Here is a 24,255-nt window from a genome sequence, read left to right as displayed (position 1 = left end):
AACGAGACCAAAACGTGTCTGCCAGGCCTGTGTCGCTGTGCCCGGGATCCTTACCGTCCACCTGTGTCCACTGTGCTGCCCACTGTTCCGTTTGGAAGCACATCCCACACCTCCTTCCTCGAGGCTCCGCAGTCCTGGAAACCAAATGCTGCATAAGATCCTGTTGACCTGATGACTCAATCGGCACAGCCTTCCTGCCAGTTGAGTTTAAAGGGGAAGAGAATCCTTATCACGTGCGTGGGTGTCAGACCCTGTTCCGAGAAGGCACCGAGGCCAGGCGGCAATCCTGTGGCCCGTGTTCAAGGACCGGATGCACCTCCAGGGCACTGACCAGCCTGGGAATCCAGCAGACGCGGTGCCGCAGCAGAGAGTGCAGGCTTCCCCGTGATCAGGGCAGTGGGGACAGCTGCGCCCCTCCACAGCCGCGTGGCCACCATTGCTGGGTTCAGGATGCCAGTGGGGTCCCGGGAGGCCCCATCTGGGAACACCCTCTCTGGTCCTTATGTGGATCCCTGCCGATCGCTCCCAACTGCCTTGGGTCCTGTTTGCTGGCCTGGCGTCTCCAGCCACACAGCCGGCGTTGCGCACACCGTTGTGGGGACCACACCCCCGCTCGGAGGCCTCAGCCACTTCTTACCGGAACAGCACCATCCAGTTCCTTCACTCAGCATCGAACCCATTCTTTGCCCGTCTCCTGTCCCGCCACTGCCTCCTCCCCCCACCCTCCTGCAGCCTCCCGCCCTTGCCTGTCACCCTCACGCTTCATCCCTGCGCCCGTGAATACCGCTCTCTAAGGCGCTGTCCTCCCTCGAGGTGTCTGTTACAGCTCATCCGATCTCGGGTCTCATGGACACCTTGTTTGTTGACCCATCTTGTGATGGTTTAAGATACGGTTGGATTGAGGTTGGTTGCAGGGTCTCTGTCCCCTCCTCGGTGGTCAGTGTTGGGAGAATGGGGATAATGTTCCGTTGATCTTGATTTACCGCCTGCCACCCTTCAGTACCTTCAGTGTAACACTGGGTATTACCTTGTACCCTGTAGCTGTCACTTCCCATTCTCCACCCCTCTTCCCCCAGCCCTCAGCAACCACCAGTCTACTTTCTACTCCTATAGATTTGCCCATCCTGGATGTTTCATGTAAAGGGAAGCCTATAATACGTGGTCAGCTGCAACTGGATTCTTTCACTCAGCAAAAGGTGCTCCAGGGTAGCCCGGAAGTTTGTTCCTTCTTACGGTGGAATGATGGTCCCTTTTCTGGATATATGACATATTATCCATCTATTTGTCATTTGTTGGACACTTGTTTCCACATTTTGGCCATTATACTTGATGCTGCTGTGAACACTCTCATACAGTTAATCCTTGGATAACGCGGGTGTAGACCACAAGATCTACTTCTCTGTGGACGTTTTACAGTACGCTGTTGTAAATGTGTTTTCCTTAGGGGTTTAATGGTCCATTCTCTCCCTTATGTTGTGGTTGCAACACAGTTTATAATGCGTCCAGCATGCAAAATACACGCTCATCAACTGTTGATGTTATCGGTAAGGCTTTCGGAAGGTCAACAGGAGGCTGTTAGTAAAGTTTTGGGGGAGTCAGAAGTTATATGTGGATTTCTGACTGCATGGCGGGGTTGGGACCCCTAACCCCTGTGTTGTTCAAGGGTCCACTGGATGTGTTTTTGTGCAAACATATGTTTTCATCCCTTTGTGTTTATATCTAGGAGTGGGAATGGCTGGGTCATATGGTAGCTCTGTGTTTTATTAAACAATTTTTAATGCTTACTTATTTTTTAGAGACAGGGAGAGACAGAGCGCAAGCAGGGGAGGGTCAGAGAGAGAGGGAGACACAGAATCAGAAGCAGACTCCAGGCTCTGAGCTGTCAGCACAGATCCCCATGCGGGGCTTGAACCCACAGGCCTCAGAGATCATGACCTGAGCTGAAGTCAGATGCTTAACTGACTGAGCCACCCAGGCGCCCCTCTGTGTTTAAGTTTTTGAGGAATTGTTTTGCAAAGTGACTGCATTTTACATTCCTACCAGCAGTGTATGAGGATTTCAGTATCCCCACATCCCTGCCAACGCTTGTGATTATCTGACGTTTTGATTCTTAACCATCCTAATGTGAAGTTGAATCTCAGTGCGGTTTGATTGGCATTTCCCTGACTAACGATGTTGAGTATCTTTTGTTTTTTAAATATTTATGTATTTTGGGGGAGAGTGCAAATAGGGGAGGGTCAGAGAGAGGGAGACAGAGGATCTGAAGCAGCCCTGTGCTGACAGCAGCGAGCTGATGTGGGTGGGGCTCAAACTCAAATTATTGGGTTTTGATAGATTTTTATATGTTTTGCATGAGTCTCCAGTATGTGATTTGCAAATATTTTCTCTCCTATGTACTCTTCATTTCACTTTCTTGAAGTTTTTGCAGTACAAGAGTTTTAAATCTTGATGCAATCTAATTTATCTACTTTTTTCTTTTGTTTCTTGTGTTTTTGGTGCTCTGTATAAGAAAACCCTGCCCAACCCAAGGTCACGAAGACTCATGCCCATATTTTCTTCTGAATGTTATAGTCTTAGCTCTTAGGCTGAGGTCTTTAATCTGTTTTGAGTTGGTTTTTATATGGTTTGAGGTAGGGGTCCCACTTCATCCTTTTGCGCACAGATATGAAGTTTTCCCAGCACTGTCTGTTGAAGAGATAATCTTGGGACGCCGGGCCGGCTTGGATGGTTAAGCATCCGATTCTTTATTTCATCTCACGTCACGATCTCACAGTTCCTGACATCAGTGCATAGCCTAAGTGGGGTTCCCTCTCTGCTCTCTCTCTCTCTGCCCCTCCCCCACTTGTGTGCCCACCCTTGCGCACGTGCTCTCTCTCTCTCTTTCTCAAAATAAATAAACATTAAAAAACAACAGAAAAGAAAAGACTACTCTTTCTCCATTGGATTGTCTTGGCAAATGTGTCAAAAATGAATTCACCCTAAAAGTAAGGGTTAGTTTCTGATCCCTCAATTTTTTTTCCCATTGCTCCTAGTCAATTATCTTTGAAAGAGATTTAACTAATAAGAAAAATATCTCATTTATCCACACAGTTGTTGCTATTTCTGGTCATCTTCATTTCTTTGTTTAGATCCAGATTTTCATCTGGTACCATTTTTCTCCTGCTTAAAGACCTTCAACTTTTTTTTTTTTTTTTTATAGTGCAGATCTGCTGGTAATGAATCCTTTCAGCTTTTGTATGTCTGAATTCATCTTTATTTCACTTTTGGGTTTCAAGGATATTTTTTGTGGGGCTAGAGAATTCTAGGTTGATGGTTTTTTCTTGTGCTTCCTTAAAGATATTATTCCAGGGGCGCCTGGGTGGCTCAGTCGGTTAAGCGTCCGATTTCGGCTCAGGTCATGATCTCCCGGTTCATGGGTTTGAGCCCCACGTCAGGCTCTGTGTTGGCAACTCACAGCTCAGAGCCTAGAGCCTGCTTCTGATTCTGTGTCTCCCTCTCTCTCTGCCCCTCTCCTGCTCATAGTCTGTCTCTCTCTCAAAAGTAAATAAACATTAAACAATACATCGTTCCATTGTTTTCCATCAAAAAGCCGATGTTCTCTTATCACTGTTTCTCTGTAGGTAACATGTCTTCTTTCTCTGTCTTTTAACTTTTCTATCATTGATTTTGAGAATTTTGACTATGATGTCTCTTGGTGCCTTTTGTATGTTTCCCATGCTTGGGGTTTGCTGAGCTTTTTGGACATGTGACTATAGTCTTTGTCAATCCGGGACGTTTCTGGCCACTAATTCAATTTTTCTGCTGCGCCCTCCCCCCCCCCCCCCCCCCCCCCCCCTTTAGGGAGTTTGTATCCCTTCTGTTGCTTCTTTGTTAAATTTAATAAATTGCCCCTTAAATTAAATCTTAACTGATTAAAGTTGTCTCACAGATCACTTACATTCTTTTTATTCTTAAAATTCTTTTACATTTTGAGGGAGAATATATCATTCTCAGATGAATGTTTCATTTTGGCCATTGAGTGGTCAGTTTTTATCATTATGCCTTTAAATCCACTTATCTTTTCTCTGGCAGTGTGCAATCTCCTAATCCCATCCAAAGTATTTTTCATCTCCGATACTTTAGTTTTCATCTTTGGCCATTCAGTTTGGGCACTTTTAAAGATCTTCCATGTCACTGTTTAACTTTTTGGAGATAGGAAATACGGTGACAATAACTTGTGTCTCTCTTTTTCTATTGATTCTAAGATTTGTGTCAGATCTGGCTTGATTTCCATAGATTGACTGTTTTCTTAAGCACGGGTTGTTTTTCTCGCCTTTGTGCATGCCCGGTAATCTTTGAGTGGATGCCAGACATTGCGAATTTCACCTTGTTGAGTCCTGGATGTCGCTGTCTTCCTTTGAATCCTCTTGAGCTGTTCTGAAATGCAGGTAAGTTATTTGGCGGCAGTGATGTTTCCGGAGCTGGGGGCTCCAGGGCAAAACCTTCTAGAGCATTTCACTCAGTACCCAATACTCCTGGATTATGAGTTTCCCTGCTCTGGCAGGTGGGAATAGGCACTGTTTTTGGCCCTTGTGGGTGACATTACCCCCTGGGCTGGGTTAGTTTCTTCACAGGCCTGTGCTGCCCTAAGCCCTGCTGAATGCTCGAAGGACAGCCTCGGCAGGTCTCCAGGCCTCTTTCTCTGTGCGGCGTTCTCTTCCCTGATCCAGATGGTTATCGTCTGGAGTGGTAGGAATGGAAAACAAAAAAGAGAATGGATTGGTAAAACTATAAGGAAAAAAAGAGCAAAGACTTGGGAGCAGCCAGTGAGAAGAGGATCGGGTTGTGGAGTGAGTCTACCCGGAGCGTGGCCTCTGGCAGCGTGGCCAGTAGGGAGAGAAGTGCAGAAATTGAGACCACTTGGAAAAACTTGCAACAATTTGACGAAGTAGATTGCAGCTTGGATTTGATGTTTCAGCTTCCCACACTGTTGTATTTTCCAAGAAAATAAGCCTGACGGATGGAATTGAAACCTGGCTTTTTAACGCAGGTGAACTGAGAAGGAAGGAGTGAGCTGGAGGGTTTGGGCAGAGAGAGATGGGGGCGGATGAGATTTGTAGCTCAGGCAGGTTTCTGCTGAGGAAACTGAAGGTCCTGATGGGGTCCCTCTGCCAACAGTGACTTAGGCTAAACACTCAGGATGAGTCAACACCGCGTTGGGCTCCGCCTGGCGATCCCCTATTGGGTCCTCTCCATAACACCAAGGAACCCCCGGGGTCAGGTGACTGGCCACCCTCTCCTTTCTGGGAAAGTGGCCAAGACAACGACCTTCCCCTGGGTGCTTTGCTATTTTCCTGCCACTTTCTGCCTCTTTCCTTGGCCCACTGAGGCTATGCCAGCCTAGGAAATCCAGGTTGATCGGTTCATCCGCACCGAACCAATTTGATTTGTTTCTCACTTGGCTGGTATTAGCAATTCAAATGAAGAGTTAACCTGTTCTGGAGGAAGGTGTTTGAAGAAGTATATCAGGAAAAATTTCTCAAGATAAAGCAAAAATGTTCCAGAGCTGCCCTGGTCACAGTGGTCCTCTGATACTTGGAATGTTCTCCTTCAAGTACTTGAACTGAATTTTAAATGTTATTTTATTTTAATTACCTTATATTTACATATGAATAGCCACATAGCACTGGTAGAAGTTACTGTATTGGGGGGGTGGTGCCTGGGTGGCTCAATCAGTGGAGCTTCCAGCTTCGACTTTGGCTCAGGTCATGATGTCACTGTTCGTGGGTTCGAGCCCCGCGTCGGGCTCTGTGTTGACAGCTAGCTCAGAGCCTGGAGCCTGCTTCAGATTCTATGTCTCCCTCACTCTCTGACCCTCCCCTGCTCACGCTCTCTCTCTCTCAAAAATAAGTAAACGTTAAAAAAAAAAAAAACTAAAAAAAAAGTTACCGTCTTGGGGCAGCACAATACAAATAAAATCTAAACAGTGGCTAATGTTTGCAATAAAAACGGAATCTCCACAGTTGCTCATGTTACTTCCCATTTTTCAGGGAACTCCTCTTACTGTCAGGAAAATCTTGCCTTTTTACTTTTCAGGGAGGTGTTTTGGAAACTGAAATTTGTGATGAAGGCTTCCAGCTAAGGGCCAATTACTTTTCCAGAATACACAAGCCGTTTCTATTTCTGGACGGAAGGAAGAATGTTTGGTTTTATTTGTCAGGTCAAATGGCCGCCTGCTACACTGGCTTCATCCACATTTTTCTCTTTTCAGCTGAAGGGGGCCCTGAAGGCAAATATAAAATATCCATTCACTGTCAGTAGGAAGTCGCTTTTTGACGGGTTTGTACACTTATTCGTCAGTATTCTGTAACCTATTGTTGTGACTGAAAAATAAAGAGCAATTTGGACTCTTCTAAAGCTCTGGGAAAACTGTTTATTTGGTATGATGTTGGTGTTCACCTCCCTACACATTTCCTGGTGTGAGGAATACCTTGTCCAGAGGCAGGAGGGTTCTGAAACCAGAATTATAAAGATGTAGCACTGACCTGCCTTCCTCCTCACAGTTTTTGTCGCTCATGGTTCAGGAATAGCCTCGATTTTAATACTTTTTTCCTTTGAGCAGGATGAGTCACGTTAGGTGGAAATGCTGGTTCGGAGAGCAGCGCGGGGCAGCCCCTGTCGGAGCGGTTCTCAAAGTGTGGTCCGTGAACCAGCGCCTGCAGCATCCTGTGGGAAGGGCGCCTTCTCAGGCCCCTCCCAGACCTGCTCCATCGCGTCTCCGGGGGTGGGGCTCGGCAGTCTGTGTGTTAGCAAACCCACCAGGGGGTTGAGTATGCCAGGCTTGGAAGGAAGGCCCTCGACCATTCCACCTTGTCCTCTGTCTGTGTGAGCACCGACACAGCCACTCCTGGCTCCTTGCTGTCGCACCTCCAGGCTTGTGTCGCTGCAGGGAGTGAGCGAGGACCATGGAGCTCATTCCCCACACAGGGCAGTGGAGTGAGGAAGAGGTGTGCTTGGGAAGGCCAGGAGATGCCCCTGTCCCAGTTGGAGAGATACACCTTTGTTTTGTTTTTTTTTTTAAATAAAAGTTTATTTTTGAGAGGGGGAGGGACAGAGAAAGAAAGAGACACAGAATCATAAGCAGGTTCCAGGGCTTGAACCTGCAAACTGTGAGATCATGGACAAACTGTGAGAACTGGACTGAAGTCAGACACACTCAACTGACTGAGCCATGCAGGTGCCCCATTTAAAAAAATTTTTTTTTAATTTTTTAACGTTTATTTATTTTTCAGACAGAGAGAGACAGAGCATGAGCAGGGGAGGGGCAGGGAGAGAGGGAGACACAGAATCTGAAACAGGCTCCAGGCTCTGAGCTCTCAGCACAGAGCCCGATGCAGGGCTCGAACCCATAGACCGTGAGATCATGACCTGAGCCGAAATCGGACACTTAACCCACTGAGCCACCCAGGCACCCCTAAAAAAGTGTTTTAAACATTTATTTATTTTTGAGAGAGAGAGAGAGAGCGAGAAAGAGAGCAAACACATAGGGGAGGGGCAGAGAGAGGGGGACAGGGTCCCAAGCAGCCTCTGTGGTATGACCCCGGAACTTATTATGGGGCTCAAACGCACCAACCATGAGATCGTGACCTGAGCCTGAATCAAGTCAGACACTTAAGTGACTGAGCCACACTGGCACCCGGAGAGATTCTCCGGTGGGGACAAGCAGAGTATAGTGTGGTGGGAAGTGTGCTTGCTGGCTTTGTGCCAGAGAGCCGGGTTCAAGTCCCAACTCATACCTCCTTGTAGCCACGCAGGCGGGCGTTTGCTGGACTGATTTGGCTGCTGCATAAACAAGGTAGGGTAAACAGCCTTCGGTACAGGTCCCGGTGCGGCTGATGACTGAGTGACCACGACGCAAGCCCTGCCTGCGGTCTGGTGCCACCTAGTGGTGGCTGGCCGCTCCAGCGTGCACGGCAGCGGGCCCTGGCTCCTGCACCCGGATGGGATTTGGCGGACGGTGAGGGAGTCCAGGAATTTCCAGGTTAGCTGGTGTCTGTGTCGTTGGCCAGATCCGGAGTGATTCGGCCTCAAGGTTACTTTCCCTGCCTGGCCCCACCGTCCCCTCCCCTCGCTGTGCTCACACTGGAAGATGGGAGCCACTCACCACATACAGTGTAGCCACAGGGGGGCCGCCACAAGGGGTTTTTACGGAATTGTCCACAATGAAGCGAGATACAATGTAGGTGAAAGGCCCAGTACGCAGAGAGTGCTTTAAAACGTGAAAATTCCTGGAGTGCCTGGCTGGTTCGGCTGGTAAAGCACGTGGCTCTTGGTCTCGGGGTCGTGAGTTCGAGCTCCATGTTGGGTACAGAGATTACTTAAATAAATAAACTTAAAAAAAAAGAGAGAATTCCCTTCTCCATTCCCTGGTAGGAAGAGAGAAAGTGGATTCTACGTGTGGCTCACGGGGCGGCCTCATGGCACTGTGGGACAGACATGCTCTTCAGAGCCAGACACACCTGAGCTCCCGTCCTGCTCACTGACCTCTGTGAGCCTCAGCATGTGTGAAATGGAGGTAACGTTTATCCCACCTGTGTCCCATTCTTATGAAGAGAAAAGCCTGGGTGGCTCAGTCCATTAAGCGTCCGACTCTTCGTTTTGGGCTCAGGTCATGATCTCACGGTTTGTGGCTTCAAGCCCCACATTGGGCTCCGTGCTGACAGCTTGGAGCCTGCTTGGGATTCTCTCCCTCTCTCTCTGTCCCTCTCCTGCTCATGCTTACTCTGTCTCTCTCTCAAAATAAATAAATAACAAGAAAAGGAAACCCGGAAAGTTGGGGCGTGATCTCAGGGTGTCCTTCCCAGCGATTCCTGAGGATAACGAATTCCCACATGTGTGCACCGCTCCACGGGGCTGATGCGTGGAGTGTGATTTCTGCCTCGTCCTGCACGAATGCCTTGATGCTTCCTGCAGCCTACAGGGGGCGCTCCATGCACTTCTCTGTAGAAGGCATGGCATAGGACAAGGACAGAAAGGGGGCTGATGACATGGTGACATGTGGCAATGTTAAACATTTCTGAAACTTGTTACTATAGAAAAGTTCTAAATATGGTACTTGAAACCTAGAAGGCAGTCGACAGATGTTAAGGTTTTTTGTTTTTTTCTCCTACTGATCAAATACAACCTAATGTGGTGTGGGACCTAGTTTCTAACCTTAGATGGCCTTTTAAAACTGAGGTAAGTGGGGCGCCTGGGTGGCTTAGTCAGTTAAGCGTCCGACTTTCGCTTAGGTCATGATCTCGCAGTTCGTGGGTTCGAGCCCTGCGTCGGGCTCTGTGNTGCTTGGGGTTTGCTGAGCTTTTTGGACATGTGACTATAGTCTTTGTCAATCCGGGACGTTTCTGGCCACTAATTCAATTTTTCTGCTGCGCCCTCGCCCCCCCCCCCTGCCCTTTAGGGAGTTTGTATCCCTTCTGTTGCTTCTTTGTTAAATTTAATAAATTGCCCCTTAAATTAAATCTTAACTGATTAAAGTTGTCTCACAGATCACTTACATTCTTTTTATTCTTAAAATTCTTTTACATTTTGAGGGAGAATATATCATTCTCAGATGAATGTTTCATTTTGGCCATTGAGTGGTCAGTTTTTATCATTATGCCTTTAAATCCACTTATCTTTTCTCTGGCAGTGTGCAATCTCCTAATCCCATCCAAAGTATTTTTCATCTCCGATACTTTAGTTTTCATCTTTGGCCATTCAGTTTGGGCACTTTTAAAGATCTTCCATGTCACTGTTTAACTTTTTGGAGATAGGAAATACGGTGACAATAACTTGTGTCTCTCTTTTTCTATTGATTCTAAGATTTGTGTCAGATCTGGCTTGATTTCCATAGATTGACTGTTTTCTTAAGCACGGGTTGTTTTTCTCGCCTTTGTGCATGCCCGGTAATCTTTGAGTGGATGCCAGACATTGCGAATTTCACCTTGTTGAGTCCTGGATGTCGCTGTCTTCCTTTGAATCCTCTTGAGCTGTTCTGAAATGCAGGTAAGTTATTTGGCGGCAGTGATGTTTCCGGAGCTGGGGGCTCCAGGGCAAAACCTTCTAGAGCATTTCACTCAGTACCCAATACTCCTGGATTATGAGTTTCCCTGCTCTGGCAGGTGGGAATAGGCACTGTTTTTGGCCCTTGTGGGTGACATTACCCCCTGGGCTGGGTTAGTTTCTTCACAGGCCTGTGCTGCCCTAAGCCCTGCTGAATGCTCGAAGGACAGCCTCGGCAGGTCTCCAGGCCTCTTTCTCTGTGCGGCGTTCTCTTCCCTGATCCAGATGGTTATCGTCTGGAGTGGTAGGAATGGAAAACAAAAAAGAGAATGGATTGGTAAAACTATAAGGAAAAAAAGAGCAAAGACTTGGGAGCAGCCAGTGAGAAGAGGATCGGGTTGTGGAGTGAGTCTACCCGGAGCGTGGCCTCTGGCAGCGTGGCCAGTAGGGAGAGAAGTGCAGAAATTGAGACCACTTGGAAAAACTTGCAACAATTTGACGAAGTAGATTGCAGCTTGGATTTGATGTTTCAGCTTCCCACACTGTTGTATTTTCCAAGAAAATAAGCCTGACGGATGGAATTGAAACCTGGCTTTTTAACGCAGGTGAACTGAGAAGGAAGGAGTGAGCTGGAGGGTTTGGGCAGAGAGAGATGGGGGCGGATGAGATTTGTAGCTCAGGCAGGTTTCTGCTGAGGAAACTGAAGGTCCTGATGGGGTCCCTCTGCCAACAGTGACTTAGGCTAAACACTCAGGATGAGTCAACACCGCGTTGGGCTCCGCCTGGCGATCCCCTATTGGGTCCTCTCCATAACACCAAGGAACCCCCGGGGTCAGGTGACTGGCCACCCTCTCCTTTCTGGGAAAGTGGCCAAGACAACGACCTTCCCCTGGGTGCTTTGCTATTTTCCTGCCACTTTCTGCCTCTTTCCTTGGCCCACTGAGGCTATGCCAGCCTAGGAAATCCAGGTTGATCGGTTCATCCGCACCGAACCAATTTGATTTGTTTCTCACTTGGCTGGTATTAGCAATTCAAATGAAGAGTTAACCTGTTCTGGAGGAAGGTGTTTGAAGAAGTATATCAGGAAAAATTTCTCAAGATAAAGCAAAAATGTTCCAGAGCTGCCCTGGTCACAGTGGTCCTCTGATACTTGGAATGTTCTCCTTCAAGTACTTGAACTGAATTTTAAATGTTATTTTATTTTAATTACCTTATATTTACATATGAATAGCCACATAGCACTGGTAGAAGTTACTGTATTGGGGGGGTGGTGCCTGGGTGGCTCAATCAGTGGAGCTTCCAGCTTCGACTTTGGCTCAGGTCATGATGTCACTGTTCGTGGGTTCGAGCCCCGCGTCGGGCTCTGTGTTGACAGCTAGCTCAGAGCCTGGAGCCTGCTTCAGATTCTATGTCTCCCTCACTCTCTGACCCTCCCCTGCTCACGCTCTCTCTCTCTCAAAAATAAGTAAACGTTAAAAAAAAAAAAAACTAAAAAAAAAGTTACCGTCTTGGGGCAGCACAATACAAATAAAATCTAAACAGTGGCTAATGTTTGCAATAAAAACGGAATCTCCACAGTTGCTCATGTTACTTCCCATTTTTCAGGGAACTCCTCTTACTGTCAGGAAAATCTTGCCTTTTTACTTTTCAGGGAGGTGTTTTGGAAACTGAAATTTGTGATGAAGGCTTCCAGCTAAGGGCCAATTACTTTTCCAGAATACACAAGCCGTTTCTATTTCTGGACGGAAGGAAGAATGTTTGGTTTTATTTGTCAGGTCAAATGGCCGCCTGCTACACTGGCTTCATCCACATTTTTCTCTTTTCAGCTGAAGGGGGCCCTGAAGGCAAATATAAAATATCCATTCACTGTCAGTAGGAAGTCGCTTTTTGACGGGTTTGTACACTTATTCGTCAGTATTCTGTAACCTATTGTTGTGACTGAAAAATAAAGAGCAATTTGGACTCTTCTAAAGCTCTGGGAAAACTGTTTATTTGGTATGATGTTGGTGTTCACCTCCCTACACATTTCCTGGTGTGAGGAATACCTTGTCCAGAGGCAGGAGGGTTCTGAAACCAGAATTATAAAGATGTAGCACTGACCTGCCTTCCTCCTCACAGTTTTTGTCGCTCATGGTTCAGGAATAGCCTCGATTTTAATACTTTTTTCCTTTGAGCAGGATGAGTCACGTTAGGTGGAAATGCTGGTTCGGAGAGCAGCGCGGGGCAGCCCCTGTCGGAGCGGTTCTCAAAGTGTGGTCCGTGAACCAGCGCCTGCAGCATCCTGTGGGAAGGGCGCCTTCTCAGGCCCCTCCCAGACCTGCTCCATCGCGTCTCCGGGGGTGGGGCTCGGCAGTCTGTGTGTTAGCAAACCCACCAGGGGGTTGAGTATGCCAGGCTTGGAAGGAAGGCCCTCGACCATTCCACCTTGTCCTCTGTCTGTGTGAGCACCGACACAGCCACTCCTGGCTCCTTGCTGTCGCACCTCCAGGCTTGTGTCGCTGCAGGGAGTGAGCGAGGACCATGGAGCTCATTCCCCACACAGGGCAGTGGAGTGAGGAAGAGGTGTGCTTGGGAAGGCCAGGAGATGCCCCTGTCCCAGTTGGAGAGATACACCTTTGTTTTGTTTTTTTTTTTAAATAAAAGTTTATTTTTGAGAGGGGGAGGGACAGAGAAAGAAAGAGACACAGAATCATAAGCAGGTTCCAGGGCTTGAACCTGCAAACTGTGAGATCATGGACAAACTGTGAGAACTGGACTGAAGTCAGACACACTCAACTGACTGAGCCATGCAGGTGCCCCATTTAAAAAAATTTTTTTTTAATTTTTTAACGTTTATTTATTTTTCAGACAGAGAGAGACAGAGCATGAGCAGGGGAGGGGCAGGGAGAGAGGGAGACACAGAATCTGAAACAGGCTCCAGGCTCTGAGCTCTCAGCACAGAGCCCGATGCAGGGCTCGAACCCATAGACCGTGAGATCATGACCTGAGCCGAAATCGGACACTTAACCCACTGAGCCACCCAGGCACCCCTAAAAAAGTGTTTTAAACATTTATTTATTTTTGAGAGAGAGAGAGAGAGCGAGAAAGAGAGCAAACACATAGGGGAGGGGCAGAGAGAGGGGGACAGGGTCCCAAGCAGCCTCTGTGGTATGACCCCGGAACTTATTATGGGGCTCAAACGCACCAACCATGAGATCGTGACCTGAGCCTGAATCAAGTCAGACACTTAAGTGACTGAGCCACACTGGCACCCGGAGAGATTCTCCGGTGGGGACAAGCAGAGTATAGTGTGGTGGGAAGTGTGCTTGCTGGCTTTGTGCCAGAGAGCCGGGTTCAAGTCCCAACTCATACCTCCTTGTAGCCACGCAGGCGGGCGTTTGCTGGACTGATTTGGCTGCTGCATAAACAAGGTAGGGTAAACAGCCTTCGGTACAGGTCCCGGTGCGGCTGATGACTGAGTGACCACGACGCAAGCCCTGCCTGCGGTCTGGTGCCACCTAGTGGTGGCTGGCCGCTCCAGCGTGCACGGCAGCGGGCCCTGGCTCCTGCACCCGGATGGGATTTGGCGGACGGTGAGGGAGTCCAGGAATTTCCAGGTTAGCTGGTGTCTGTGTCGTTGGCCAGATCCGGAGTGATTCGGCCTCAAGGTTACTTTCCCTGCCTGGCCCCACCGTCCCCTCCCCTCGCTGTGCTCACACTGGAAGATGGGAGCCACTCACCACATACAGTGTAGCCACAGGGGGGCCGCCACAAGGGGTTTTTACGGAATTGTCCACAATGAAGCGAGATACAATGTAGGTGAAAGGCCCAGTACGCAGAGAGTGCTTTAAAACGTGAAAATTCCTGGAGTGCCTGGCTGGTTCGGCTGGTAAAGCACGTGGCTCTTGGTCTCGGGGTCGTGAGTTCGAGCTCCATGTTGGGTACAGAGATTACTTAAATAAATAAACTTAAAAAAAAAGAGAGAATTCCCTTCTCCATTCCCTGGTAGGAAGAGAGAAAGTGGATTCTACGTGTGGCTCACGGGGCGGCCTCATGGCACTGTGGGACAGACATGCTCTTCAGAGCCAGACACACCTGAGCTCCCGTCCTGCTCACTGACCTCTGTGAGCCTCAGCATGTGTGAAATGGAGGTAACGTTTATCCCACCTGTGTCCCATTCTTATGAAGAGAAAAGCCTGGGTGGCTCAGTCCATTAAGCGTCCGACTCTTCGTTTTGGGCTCAGGTCATGATCTCACGGTTTGTGGCTTCAAGCCCCACATTGGGCTCCGTGCTGACAGCTTGGAGCCTGCTTGGGATTCTCTCCCTCTCTCTCTGTCCCTCTCCTGCTCATGCTTACTCTGTCTCTCTCTCAAAATAAATAAATAACAAGAAAAGGAAACCCGGAAAGTTGGGGCGTGATCTCAGGGTGTCCTTCCCAGCGATTCCTGAGGATAACGAATTCCCACATGTGTGCACCGCTCCACGGGGCTGATGCGTGGAGTGTGATTTCTGCCTCGTCCTGCACGAATGCCTTGATGCTTCCTGCAGCCTACAGGGGGCGCTCCATGCACTTCTCTGTAGAAGGCATGGCATAGGACAAGGACAGAAAGGGGGCTGATGACATGGTGACATGTGGCAATGTTAAACATTTCTGAAACTTGTTACTATAGAAAAGTTCTAAATATGGTACTTGAAACCTAGAAGGCAGTCGACAGATGTTAAGGTTTTTTGTTTTTTTCTCCTACTGATCAAATACAACCTAATGTGGTGTGGGACCTAGTTTCTAACCTTAGATGGCCTTTTAAAACTGAGGTAAGTGGGGCGCCTGGGTGGCTTAGTCAGTTAAGCGTCCGACTTTCGCTTAGGTCATGATCTCGCAGTTCGTGGGTTCGAGCCCTGCGTCGGGCTCTGTGCTGACTGCCAGCTCAGAGCCTGGAGCCTGTTTCAGTCTGTGACTTCCTCTCTCTCTGACCCTCCCCTGCTCACGCTGTCCCTCTCTCTCTCTCTCCTAGAAATAAATGAAAAAAAAATTAAAAAAATAAAAAAATAAAACTGAGGTAAGAGTGGAGTTTGAATCCTTCAGAACAAACTAGGACCCCACTGTTTTCCCGTGGGGGAGGCCTCATTTTAAGATTGTTTTTAGAGTTTATTTATTTTGAGAGAGAGAGAGAGAGAGAGAGAGACAATCCCAAGCAGGCTCTGCACTTTCAGCACAGAGCCCAACGTGGGGCTCGATTTCCCAAACTGTGAGACCATGACCTGAGCTGAAATCAAGAGTCGGACACTTAACTGACACAGCCACCAAGGTGCCCCCTCAATAATAATAATAATAATAATAATAAATTTATTGTTAAAAATGAATAATAAGTAGCATTATTATTATTATTACTATTATTTTGGAATAAAGACGAAGCAGATGCAGCCTAATTTAAGCCTTTCCTTTGGCCCCTGGGGTCTGGACATGGGACTTCTCAGGGCACTGGTGACAACAGTATTTATCTAGCCAGCCTGGCAGGTTTTTGTAAAGGTTGATTAAAGTCCTATCTGCTTATTATCAAAAGTTTGACGAAGCATAGGAAAGTGTAAAGAAGCAGACAATTAGCAAATACCTTCTCCTCCCCACAACCATGCAGATACCATGTGTGTCCACCAGAGGCACTGTTGCTTGGGGCCGATTTTTTTTCCAGTCTTTTTTTTCTTTGAATTTCTTCTTTACGTAGTTGAGATACACAATTTTTAGATCTTGCTTTAGTATTTTTCATGTTATTACATCCGGGGTTTCTTTTAACAATTAAAGTATTGTTTTTCAAATTATTGAATACATAATTCTAGAAAAACGTAATATAAAAGCGTATAAAACCAAAAAGTGAAATTCTAATATCATCTACCAGTGTCCCTAATACTAGAAAAAAATTTCAAATATTGAAATGTATAAAGAAGTGAGAGAAATTCCCCTCAGTACAGCGTACCACTGCTACATAGTACTGGATCAGTTTAAATAATGATACGATTGAAAGTGCAAGGGCACCTGGGTGGCTCAGTCAGTTGAACGTCCGACTCTTGGTTTTGGCTCAGGTCGTGATCCCATAGTTCATGGGTTTGAGCCCCACGTCCCGCTTTGCACTGGCAGCACAGAGCCAGCTTGGGATTCTCTGTCTCTCTGCCCCTCCCCTGCTTGTGATGTCTCTGTCTGTCTCAAAATAAATAAATAAACTTAAAAAATGTTTTTTTTTAAGAAAGTGCAATTTACCTGTAATACTGTCTACCAGTGCCAACCACTTTTAGCACACAGTCTTTTGGGTTTTTCTCTTTTGTATATCAGTGTGTGTGTGTATAAGTTACTGAAATGGAATTGCACTGTGCATACAGTTGTCTAGCTTGCATTTTTTCATTTACTAATGAATTTTGAGTAACCTTCTATAGTATAAGCATTTGCCAGTATCACTGTAACACTTATTTGAATGGCATTTTAAATAACTACGTAATATGGCAACATTTAGATATACTGTTTTATGTAATCATTTCTGCTATGGTTTCCAATTTAGACCTAAGTAAATATTTGTTCACATTTCTGATTCTTTCCTTAAGCTAAGTCCCAGACAACCACAGTGAGTCAGAAAGAAACATTTTAGAGTTTAGAGTTTAGACTTTAGAGGGGTGGAAGGGGGAGTTTGTCATTTTACAGCTCTTCAGTAGCTGACAGAAATGTGCAGGGACAGCAGTCATAAACAACTGCGGTCATTTAAAAAAATCTTTGTTGATGTTATAAGCGAGAAAGCTCTCGTTTGATTTGTGTTTCTTAGAACACTAGAGCGCTCAGTGCTCTGGCCTGTTTAATAATCTTCCTCTCTGATTTTTGGAACAGAGGTAACATGCACTCTATTAAAACAAAAAGTTAATTCCCAGCCCAGACTCCTTAGAACTTCTGGGACCCCATTCTTGGAATCAGAGCTCGGTGTTCTCTGCCTTGGACCCGAAGCCTCATCTCTGTCTGGGAAGTCCTGTGCCGTTTCCAGATGGCCCCGTGCTCTCTTCAGGGGCTGCACTGGGACCTACAGCTTTGCCTCTTTTCCTCTCAGAACCCAGGGGTGGCAAAACAAGGGAGCCCCACTCACCAGGCTGGACTTGGACTTCACTTGCGGTCGGACAGTGTGGCCATCGCCTTACTTTGTGGTGGGCTCTTTGTGTCCTTCTTGTCGCCTTGGTTGCCAGGGAGGGACTGGAGGCTCTCACCCAGGTCCCTGGTGGAGACAAAAAATCAAGAGGGGATACTCTAGTTAGTTATCATTTTCCTTTGTAAAATTTTGAATTCTCTAGAATGTTGTTATAGAGGGGAAAGTTACAAGTAAGTAAAATGATGAAAATGAACCTCCATGGCTATAAAGGGAGTTCTGTTAGTGAACCCTGGAATCATTTAGCTATAAGTGCTAGTTTTGCAGAGCCAAGAAACATTTGTGAAGGTTCTAGAACCTTCTAGACATGAGGGTAACTAACTTTGAGGGAAGGACAGGAGAGAAGGTGTGGAGGGCCAAAGACTTGCATTGCGGCCTTCTAGCATATATCCCATTGCTCTTTTCACACTCCCTCACCCATTACAACTTGTGTCAGGCTATGAAAATTAACATATAGTCATTGCAAGAAAAAAAAACTAAAAATCACCCATTTTCTATACCCAAAGATAATGACTATTAACATCTGGTATACATCTCATATGTATGAACAGACATGTAATTTTGTGATCATATAGGTGTGTGAGCCTGTGTTTCCTGTCTGTACACACACACACACACACACACACATACACACACACACTTTTATACTTTTATTTACTTATTTACAAAAAAATTTTATGTTTAATTTTGAGAGAGAGAGAGAGACTATGAGTGGGGGAGGAGCAGAGAGAGGAGACCCAGAATCCGAAGCAGGTTCTAGGCTCTTAGCTGTCAGCACAGAGCCCGACACAAGGCTCGAACGCACAAACTTCAAGATCATGACCTGAGCTGAAGTCAGATGCTTAACTGTCTGAGCCACCCAGGTACCCGTATACCCCCTTTTAAAGTATTTTAACACTCACTCTCTGTCATCAAGTCCGTTTTTAAAACAGTCTTCATTTATAGCCCCATAATCGTATAAATGCTGTAAATTATTTAATAGGAATTCGATGTTTGCTTGATGCTCATTTTTTTTACCCTGTTTTAAGTAAGGTTGAGATGAAGATCCTTTCAGCAGTCCAACTCTGATTGTTTCCTTAGGATACATTCCTGCAGTAGAATTTTCGAGTCAAAATGATCTGAGCTGTTCTCAGTTCCATCGATATTTAATACCAAACTTTCTCTTCAAAGCTCATTCTGATTTCTCCTGACCCTCACAGAGCAGAGAGTGTCTTCAATGTCAGTACAGATGCTGGGCAGTATTTTTAACCTTTGCCACAAGTCTGACAGACCACCCGTGGTGTGTTCTTCTCATTTGCACAGTTTAATCACGAGAGAAGTTGAAAGAGAGAGAATGTCCTCATTCTTTGCCTATTTTTTTATATTGCACTGTTGACTTATTTGCATATTGGAGTCAGTTGTTTTGTGTCCGACTATGCAGATGTTTGCTCTGGTTTGTCATTTGCTTTTGGCTTATAGTATTTCACCTAAAGAAGGTGTGTGTGTGTGTGTGTGTGTGTGTGTGTGTGTGTGTGTGTGTTTTCCATACAGTTTCAAAACTACGGGAGAGTACAGTAGGAAATAACCTTTATTTACCCACTATCCAGAATGCACAGACATTTCTATGTTGTCATTTTGTCTCCTTTCTTTTTTTTTTTTAATTTTTAAAGTGTTTATTCATTTTTTGAGAGAGAGATAGAGCATGAGTGGGGGAGGGACTGAGAGAGAGGGAGACACAGAATCCAAAACAGGTCCAGGCTTTGTGCTGTTAGCACAGAGGCCGCTGTGGGACTTGAACTCACGAACCATGAGATCGTGACCTGAGCTGACGTCGGACACTTAACAGACTGAGCCCCTGGGGTGCCCTTCTTTGATGTGTTTATCAAATTTTTGCCAGAGGGCTTATGCCAACTGGCTCTCCCACCAGCAGCGTGAAAGGCTTCCTGTTGTCCCCACACCTTCATCAAGACTCTGTACTGTCAGGGGGTGCCTCGGTCAGTTAAGCGTCCGACTCTTGATCTCCACTCAGGTCGCGATCTCGTGGTTGTGGGTTCAAGCCCTGTGTCGGGCTCTGCGCTGACAGTGTGGAGCCTGCTTAGGATTCTCTTCTCTCTCCCTCCCTCTCTCTCTTTGCCCCTCCCTAGCTCATGTGCATACACTCTCTCTCTCTCAAAATAGATAAAATAAACATTAAAAAAAAAAAGACTCAGTACTGTCAGGCTTAGCGAGTTTAGCCCATCTGGGAATGAGATGGCATCTCATTATGGTTTGCACATCCTGATTGCTGGTGGGATTGAACATCTTTTAAAACAGTTACTGCCTAGAGTTTAACAGATTTTCTCCTCTCTCACCTTCGCTGCTTCTTCTCTGCTCATTTTTTCTATTGGGTTGTCTTGGTCGGTTGGTGTTCTTTATGTTTTAGATACTAGTGCCTTGTTATATGTGTTGTAGCCATCTTCTGGCCTCCAGCCTGCCCTCCCTTTTATTTCTTACACTGAAGCATTTATTGCCTTCCGTTAGACCGTTGGTAAGCCCTCCTTACATGAGGCTGAGTTGAAACTACATTGTAACCCCAAGGAGTGCAACAGATATTCAGAGCATTAAAAAATTCTTTAAAACATTTTTTTCAACATTTGTTTATTTTTGATAGACAGAATATGAGTGGGGGAGGGGCAGAGAGAGAGGGAGACAGAATCTGAAGCAGACTTCAGGCTCTGAGCTGTCAGCACAGAGCCCAACGCGGGGCTCGAGTCCACAAACGTGAGATTGTGACCTGAGCTGAAGTCAGATGCTCAACTGGTAGAGCCACCCAGGTACCCTGCATTTTCTCACGTTTTCTTACAATACCTTTTTTTCACACTGAGGTCTTTAATCTGTCTGGAGGTTTTGCTTTTGTAGTTAAACGTATTTCCTTTTTTGTGACTTTTTCTCTGCATCGGTACTCCCCAAGTCCTCTCTAAATTCCAACAGGTCGACATCACCAGGCTTGTCTTGGTCGCCTGGTGCTCTGTGCTTGCTCTGTGAGTCCCAGGCAAGGGCACTCGGCAGTTTATCAAGGTCATGTCCCTGTCTCAAGCACTGTTACTGTTTGTGACATTGGTGACTTTGCTGTCACGTTGTGGACCCCGGCTCCCAGGGGCATCATTCCACCAGTATAGACTTCATTCAGTTTTTGAACACTTCCACAGAGTCTATCGTGTGTGCTTCGTGCCTGGTGCTGGCGGCATTCTCAGATCTGAGGATGCGGCCAAATCCCAGACCCAGGGTCTCCCGTAAAGGTGCTCCTGCTTAACCTTGAACCTGGGACCCTTTGTATTTTTTCATAAGGGGTCAATGGAATTGATAAAGTATGCTGTTCCTAGCTTTATGGAAACTGTAAAGTGACATCTAAGGAGCCTGGGGTGCTTTCTAGTTTTCCCACTCCTCCTCCTCCATTTAAATCAGGAGGAAACAGGAAAAATCATTATCTATCCAACAATGTGTGTTTTTTGTAGTCGAAAAAATGAAAAGATATACAAAAATAAGGAAAATAAAGTTGAGCAGTGGGGGCGCCTGGGTGGCTCCATCGGTGAAGCGTTCGACTTTGGCTCTGGTCATGATCTCGTGGTTTGTGAGTTCGAGTCCCACATCGGGCTTTCTTCCCCTCCCCTGCTTGCACTCTCTCTCTCAAAAATAGATAAACATAAAAAAAAAAAGTTGATGAATTTATAGGACTTTCCTGATAGGTTGTCACCAACATTCCTGGAGAACATGTCAAACAAAGATAATGTCCCAAACACCTGTGGGAACCGGCTCCACAAAGACTGTTACCTGTACCCCCACTGAGTGCGCCTCCACCATCCGCCATCCGGTCCAATGTCCTGCTGGGGAGGAATCGGGGGAAGAAGGTGTGGGACAAGCCCCAAGGTAGCGCTGGTGGCCCCGCCACTCAGCACCCGCCAGTGGCCTGGGCTTCTGGCCTCAGCCTGCCCATCAACATGGCGGCTTTCAGTAATCACGGACTGTTATCGATAGGTGACATTTGTTTTGCCTTTGTTCTTCCTTTTTTACCACGTAGCCACCTTTGTGTTTTCTCCTCAGGCCGGAAGCTGAGAGGAAAAGCCTTTTATTTCGTCAACGGCAAAGTGTTTTGTGAGGAAGATTTCCTGGTGAGTTTGTTCCCCGAACTTCTCCTGCCCCAAGTCCAGACAGAGTGTGGGGGCGGGGGTAGCCTGCGGGGAGGCCCAGACCAGGGGTAGAAGAGTGTGGTTTCTCTCTGGGGTCCCTCCCGTGCTGGTGGGGAGCTGAGCGCTGCCAGAGAAAGGGGGTCCCGACTTTCCCTCTGTAGATGCCCAGGGTGGCCCTTGTTCCCAAAGCAAGGGACAAACCACAAGAGCTCTGTGCTTGGAAGGGACTTAGGGTCCCTTGGCCCGTCCTCCTGTGCTCTGCTCATTTCTGCCCCCCACCCAAACTTCCAGACCGGGGTTCGGGCCCTCGCTACTTGGCATCCTATGTGCTGTCTGTGGGCAGCATCCCGCCTCTCCCAGGATGTGGCCAGGCATTGACCCTCGTGCCACCACGGCCTCTCTGAACCCTGCTTAGCTTCCCAAAGTCAGTGTGGCTGAGCCGCGCTACCCACGTGTCACCCAGCCTGCCCAGGTGCCGCATCTCCAGGGTTCGAAGCCCGTGTGTAGCTGTGTGGTCCGGGGCCCGCCTTGTGTCTCTTCCCCTTGGCTGCTTGCTTGCCCCCTTCCAGCTGTGCGCGTGTGTGTGTGCGTGTGTGTTGGAAAAGTCAGTCAGAGTCTTTACCAAGTTTCTTTGAAACTGAAGGCATTGGCTTTCCAACCAGAACCAGACTCGAATTTGAATCCTATGCTTACCCCTTATAGGCTGTGTGACCCTGTGCAGGTCACTTACCTTCTCTGAGCTTCTCTTATTTTCATCTGAGAAATGGCATGATACACGCTTTGTTTCAAGAACTGTTTTAAGGACTAGAGCGCTGGCGTCAGGCTTGACCTGCATCAGAGCCCCCTACCAGGCTTTTTGAAATCGCAGATCACCAGGTCCCACCCCAGAGCCCGAGTTTGCATGTCTCACAAGTTCCCAGGTGATGTCAGGGACTCCTCTTTGAGAAGCACTCGCTTAGAGACAGAGCCTGGCATGCTGTGGGTGCCCAGACGCAGCGGTTGTTGGGGTGAGTGGTATTAGTATTAGTGATGGCTCTGTGGTGCGGGGGTTTCATGACTCCTCCCACACCATGCTGTGCTCTGAGAAAGGACAGATTCTGGCCGAGAAGGACACATCTCTCTGCAAAGTTCCTTGTTGTCCTCGTGACTGGTGGCCAAGTGGCTGAGCCATCTGTGCCCCAATGGGTTTACCTTTCCTGCCTGTCTCCTCTGCAGTACTCCGGGTTCCAGCAATCTGCCGACAGGTGTTTTCTGTGTGGCCATCTGATCATGGACATGGTGAGTCAGTGGGATCAGCCAAGCAAGAGGATGGCATGGGGTAAGGGGATCAGTCACAGAAAAGAAAAAACCAATAGTTGAGAACTGTGTTTCCTACCCTGATTTGTGGTCGCATCTGTTTTTTTTTTTTTTTTTTTAAAGAAAAGACCCTGTGCAACACAGCTCTGCCTCCTCTAGGGGAACCACGTTGTTGACCTTGACTGGCTAGCATCCTTAGCCATGCAGTCCACACAATGCTGTGTTTCTGATGATGTTCTTTCCTCTGGGCCACTGGGATCACACCGGCCTACCTCTGATTTTCTGTGGTCCTTGTGGTGTCCTGGGTGAGACGCCAAATGACAGATGTCATCTACCTTGGAGTTGGGTACGGAAAGCTGGGTAAACACCATTGTTTGCCCCCACATTCTGCCGGGCTCCATCTACTCCTAAGATGAGTTTTGGGGAGCCTGTCTTTAGTTCTAAGAGAGCAAAGGCTCTCTGAGCTCCTCTTGGGCCTCAGTATCCTTATCTCCTCAGTGGGGACAGTTTTTCTTTCCTGGTCTCCTTATTGGGTAAGGTTGTGAGGTTAACAAGTACAGAATACTTTGTGTGAGGGGTCAAATTATTCAGCACTGGAGAAATTATACAATGTTCTTTTTATTAAATTTTTAAATTAAATTTTTTTTTTTAATTTAAGAGAGAGACAGAGAAAATTTTAAGCAGGCTCCATGCTCAGCATGGAGCCCGATGCCAGGCTCAATCCCAAGACCCTGGAATCGTGAGCTAAGCTGAAATCAAGAGTTGGACACTCAACCACCTGGGCCACCCAGGCGCCCGTACAATATTCTTTTAGTTGGAAAGACTTAAATCTCTCTCTAAGCTGACCCATTAATTCCATCTGGAGAAAGGAATTGCTAATCATTGCCTTTTTTTTTTTTTAACCTTTTTATTGAGAAGCAATTGATACAGTAAAGCGTGTATATCTGAAGTGTACAGGTGAATAAAGTTTTACAAATGCGTATATACCTGTGTAACCACCACCAGCCAGGTCAAAATGTGGATGTTCCCACATCCCACACCCCAGAAAGTTCCTTCTTGTCTTCCTCCCAGTCCAACCCCCTCCTCCAAAGACCCCTCTATTCTGACCTCTGTCGCCCCAGATCTCTTTTGCTGGTCCTGTTCACGTCGTATGTGAATAAAGCTGCCGTGAACCCTCTTAGGCGTGTTGTGTGGACATAAGCACTCGTTTCTGCTGGTTCTGTGCTAACATAGATAACACAGAGGTGAACTGGAGCCCTTGTGTTCAGGAGAAGCCTGCTGTTGTCTGGACTCTGACACCGCACAGCCGAGCTCAGCCCCTGTGAGAACTGGGACCTCGTGGGCGCCTGGGTGGCTCAGTCGGTTAAGCGTCCGACTTTCGCTTAGGTCATGATCTCGCGGTTCGTGGGTTCGTGCCCCGTGTTGGGCTCTGTGCTGACTGCCAGCTCGGAGCCTGGAGCCTGTTTCAGTCTGTGACTCCCTCTCTCTCTGACCCTCCCCTACTCACGCTGTCTCTCTCTCTCCTAGAAATAAATAAAACATTTAAAAAAAAAAAAAAAAGAACTGGGACCTCCTTAGTAGCCAAGACCTCCCTGGGGGCCATGGCTCTCCACCCAGTTCCCCAGGGCAGGCAGGCAGGAGC

General features: G+C 47.2%; 1 protein-coding gene across 2 annotated transcripts in view; it reads left to right on the top strand.

Annotated features, from left to right (window-relative positions):
• LIMD1 (LIM domain containing 1) overlaps nucleotides 1–24,255 on the top strand; it is a 73,695-nt gene that overhangs the window by 41,330 nt on the left and 8,110 nt on the right. The window contains exons 3-4 of one of the 2 annotated variants that reach the window (XM_039228199.1): nucleotides 21,232–21,299; nucleotides 22,533–22,595. In XM_039228199.1, the coding sequence (XP_039084130.1) occupies nucleotides 21,232–21,299; nucleotides 22,533–22,595 (131 nt within the window). The remainder of the gene's footprint in view (nucleotides 1–21,231; nucleotides 21,300–22,532; nucleotides 22,596–24,255) is intronic. The other variant, XM_039228201.1, reaches the window with a different exon arrangement.

This window comes from Hyaena hyaena, unplaced genomic scaffold (genome assembly GCF_003009895.1).
Source record: "Hyaena hyaena isolate Hyena2069 unplaced genomic scaffold, ASM300989v1 scaffold_30, whole genome shotgun sequence".
NCBI lineage: Eukaryota > Metazoa > Chordata > Mammalia > Carnivora > Hyaenidae > Hyaena > Hyaena hyaena.
This window is presented reverse-complemented; position numbering and strand designations above follow the sequence as displayed.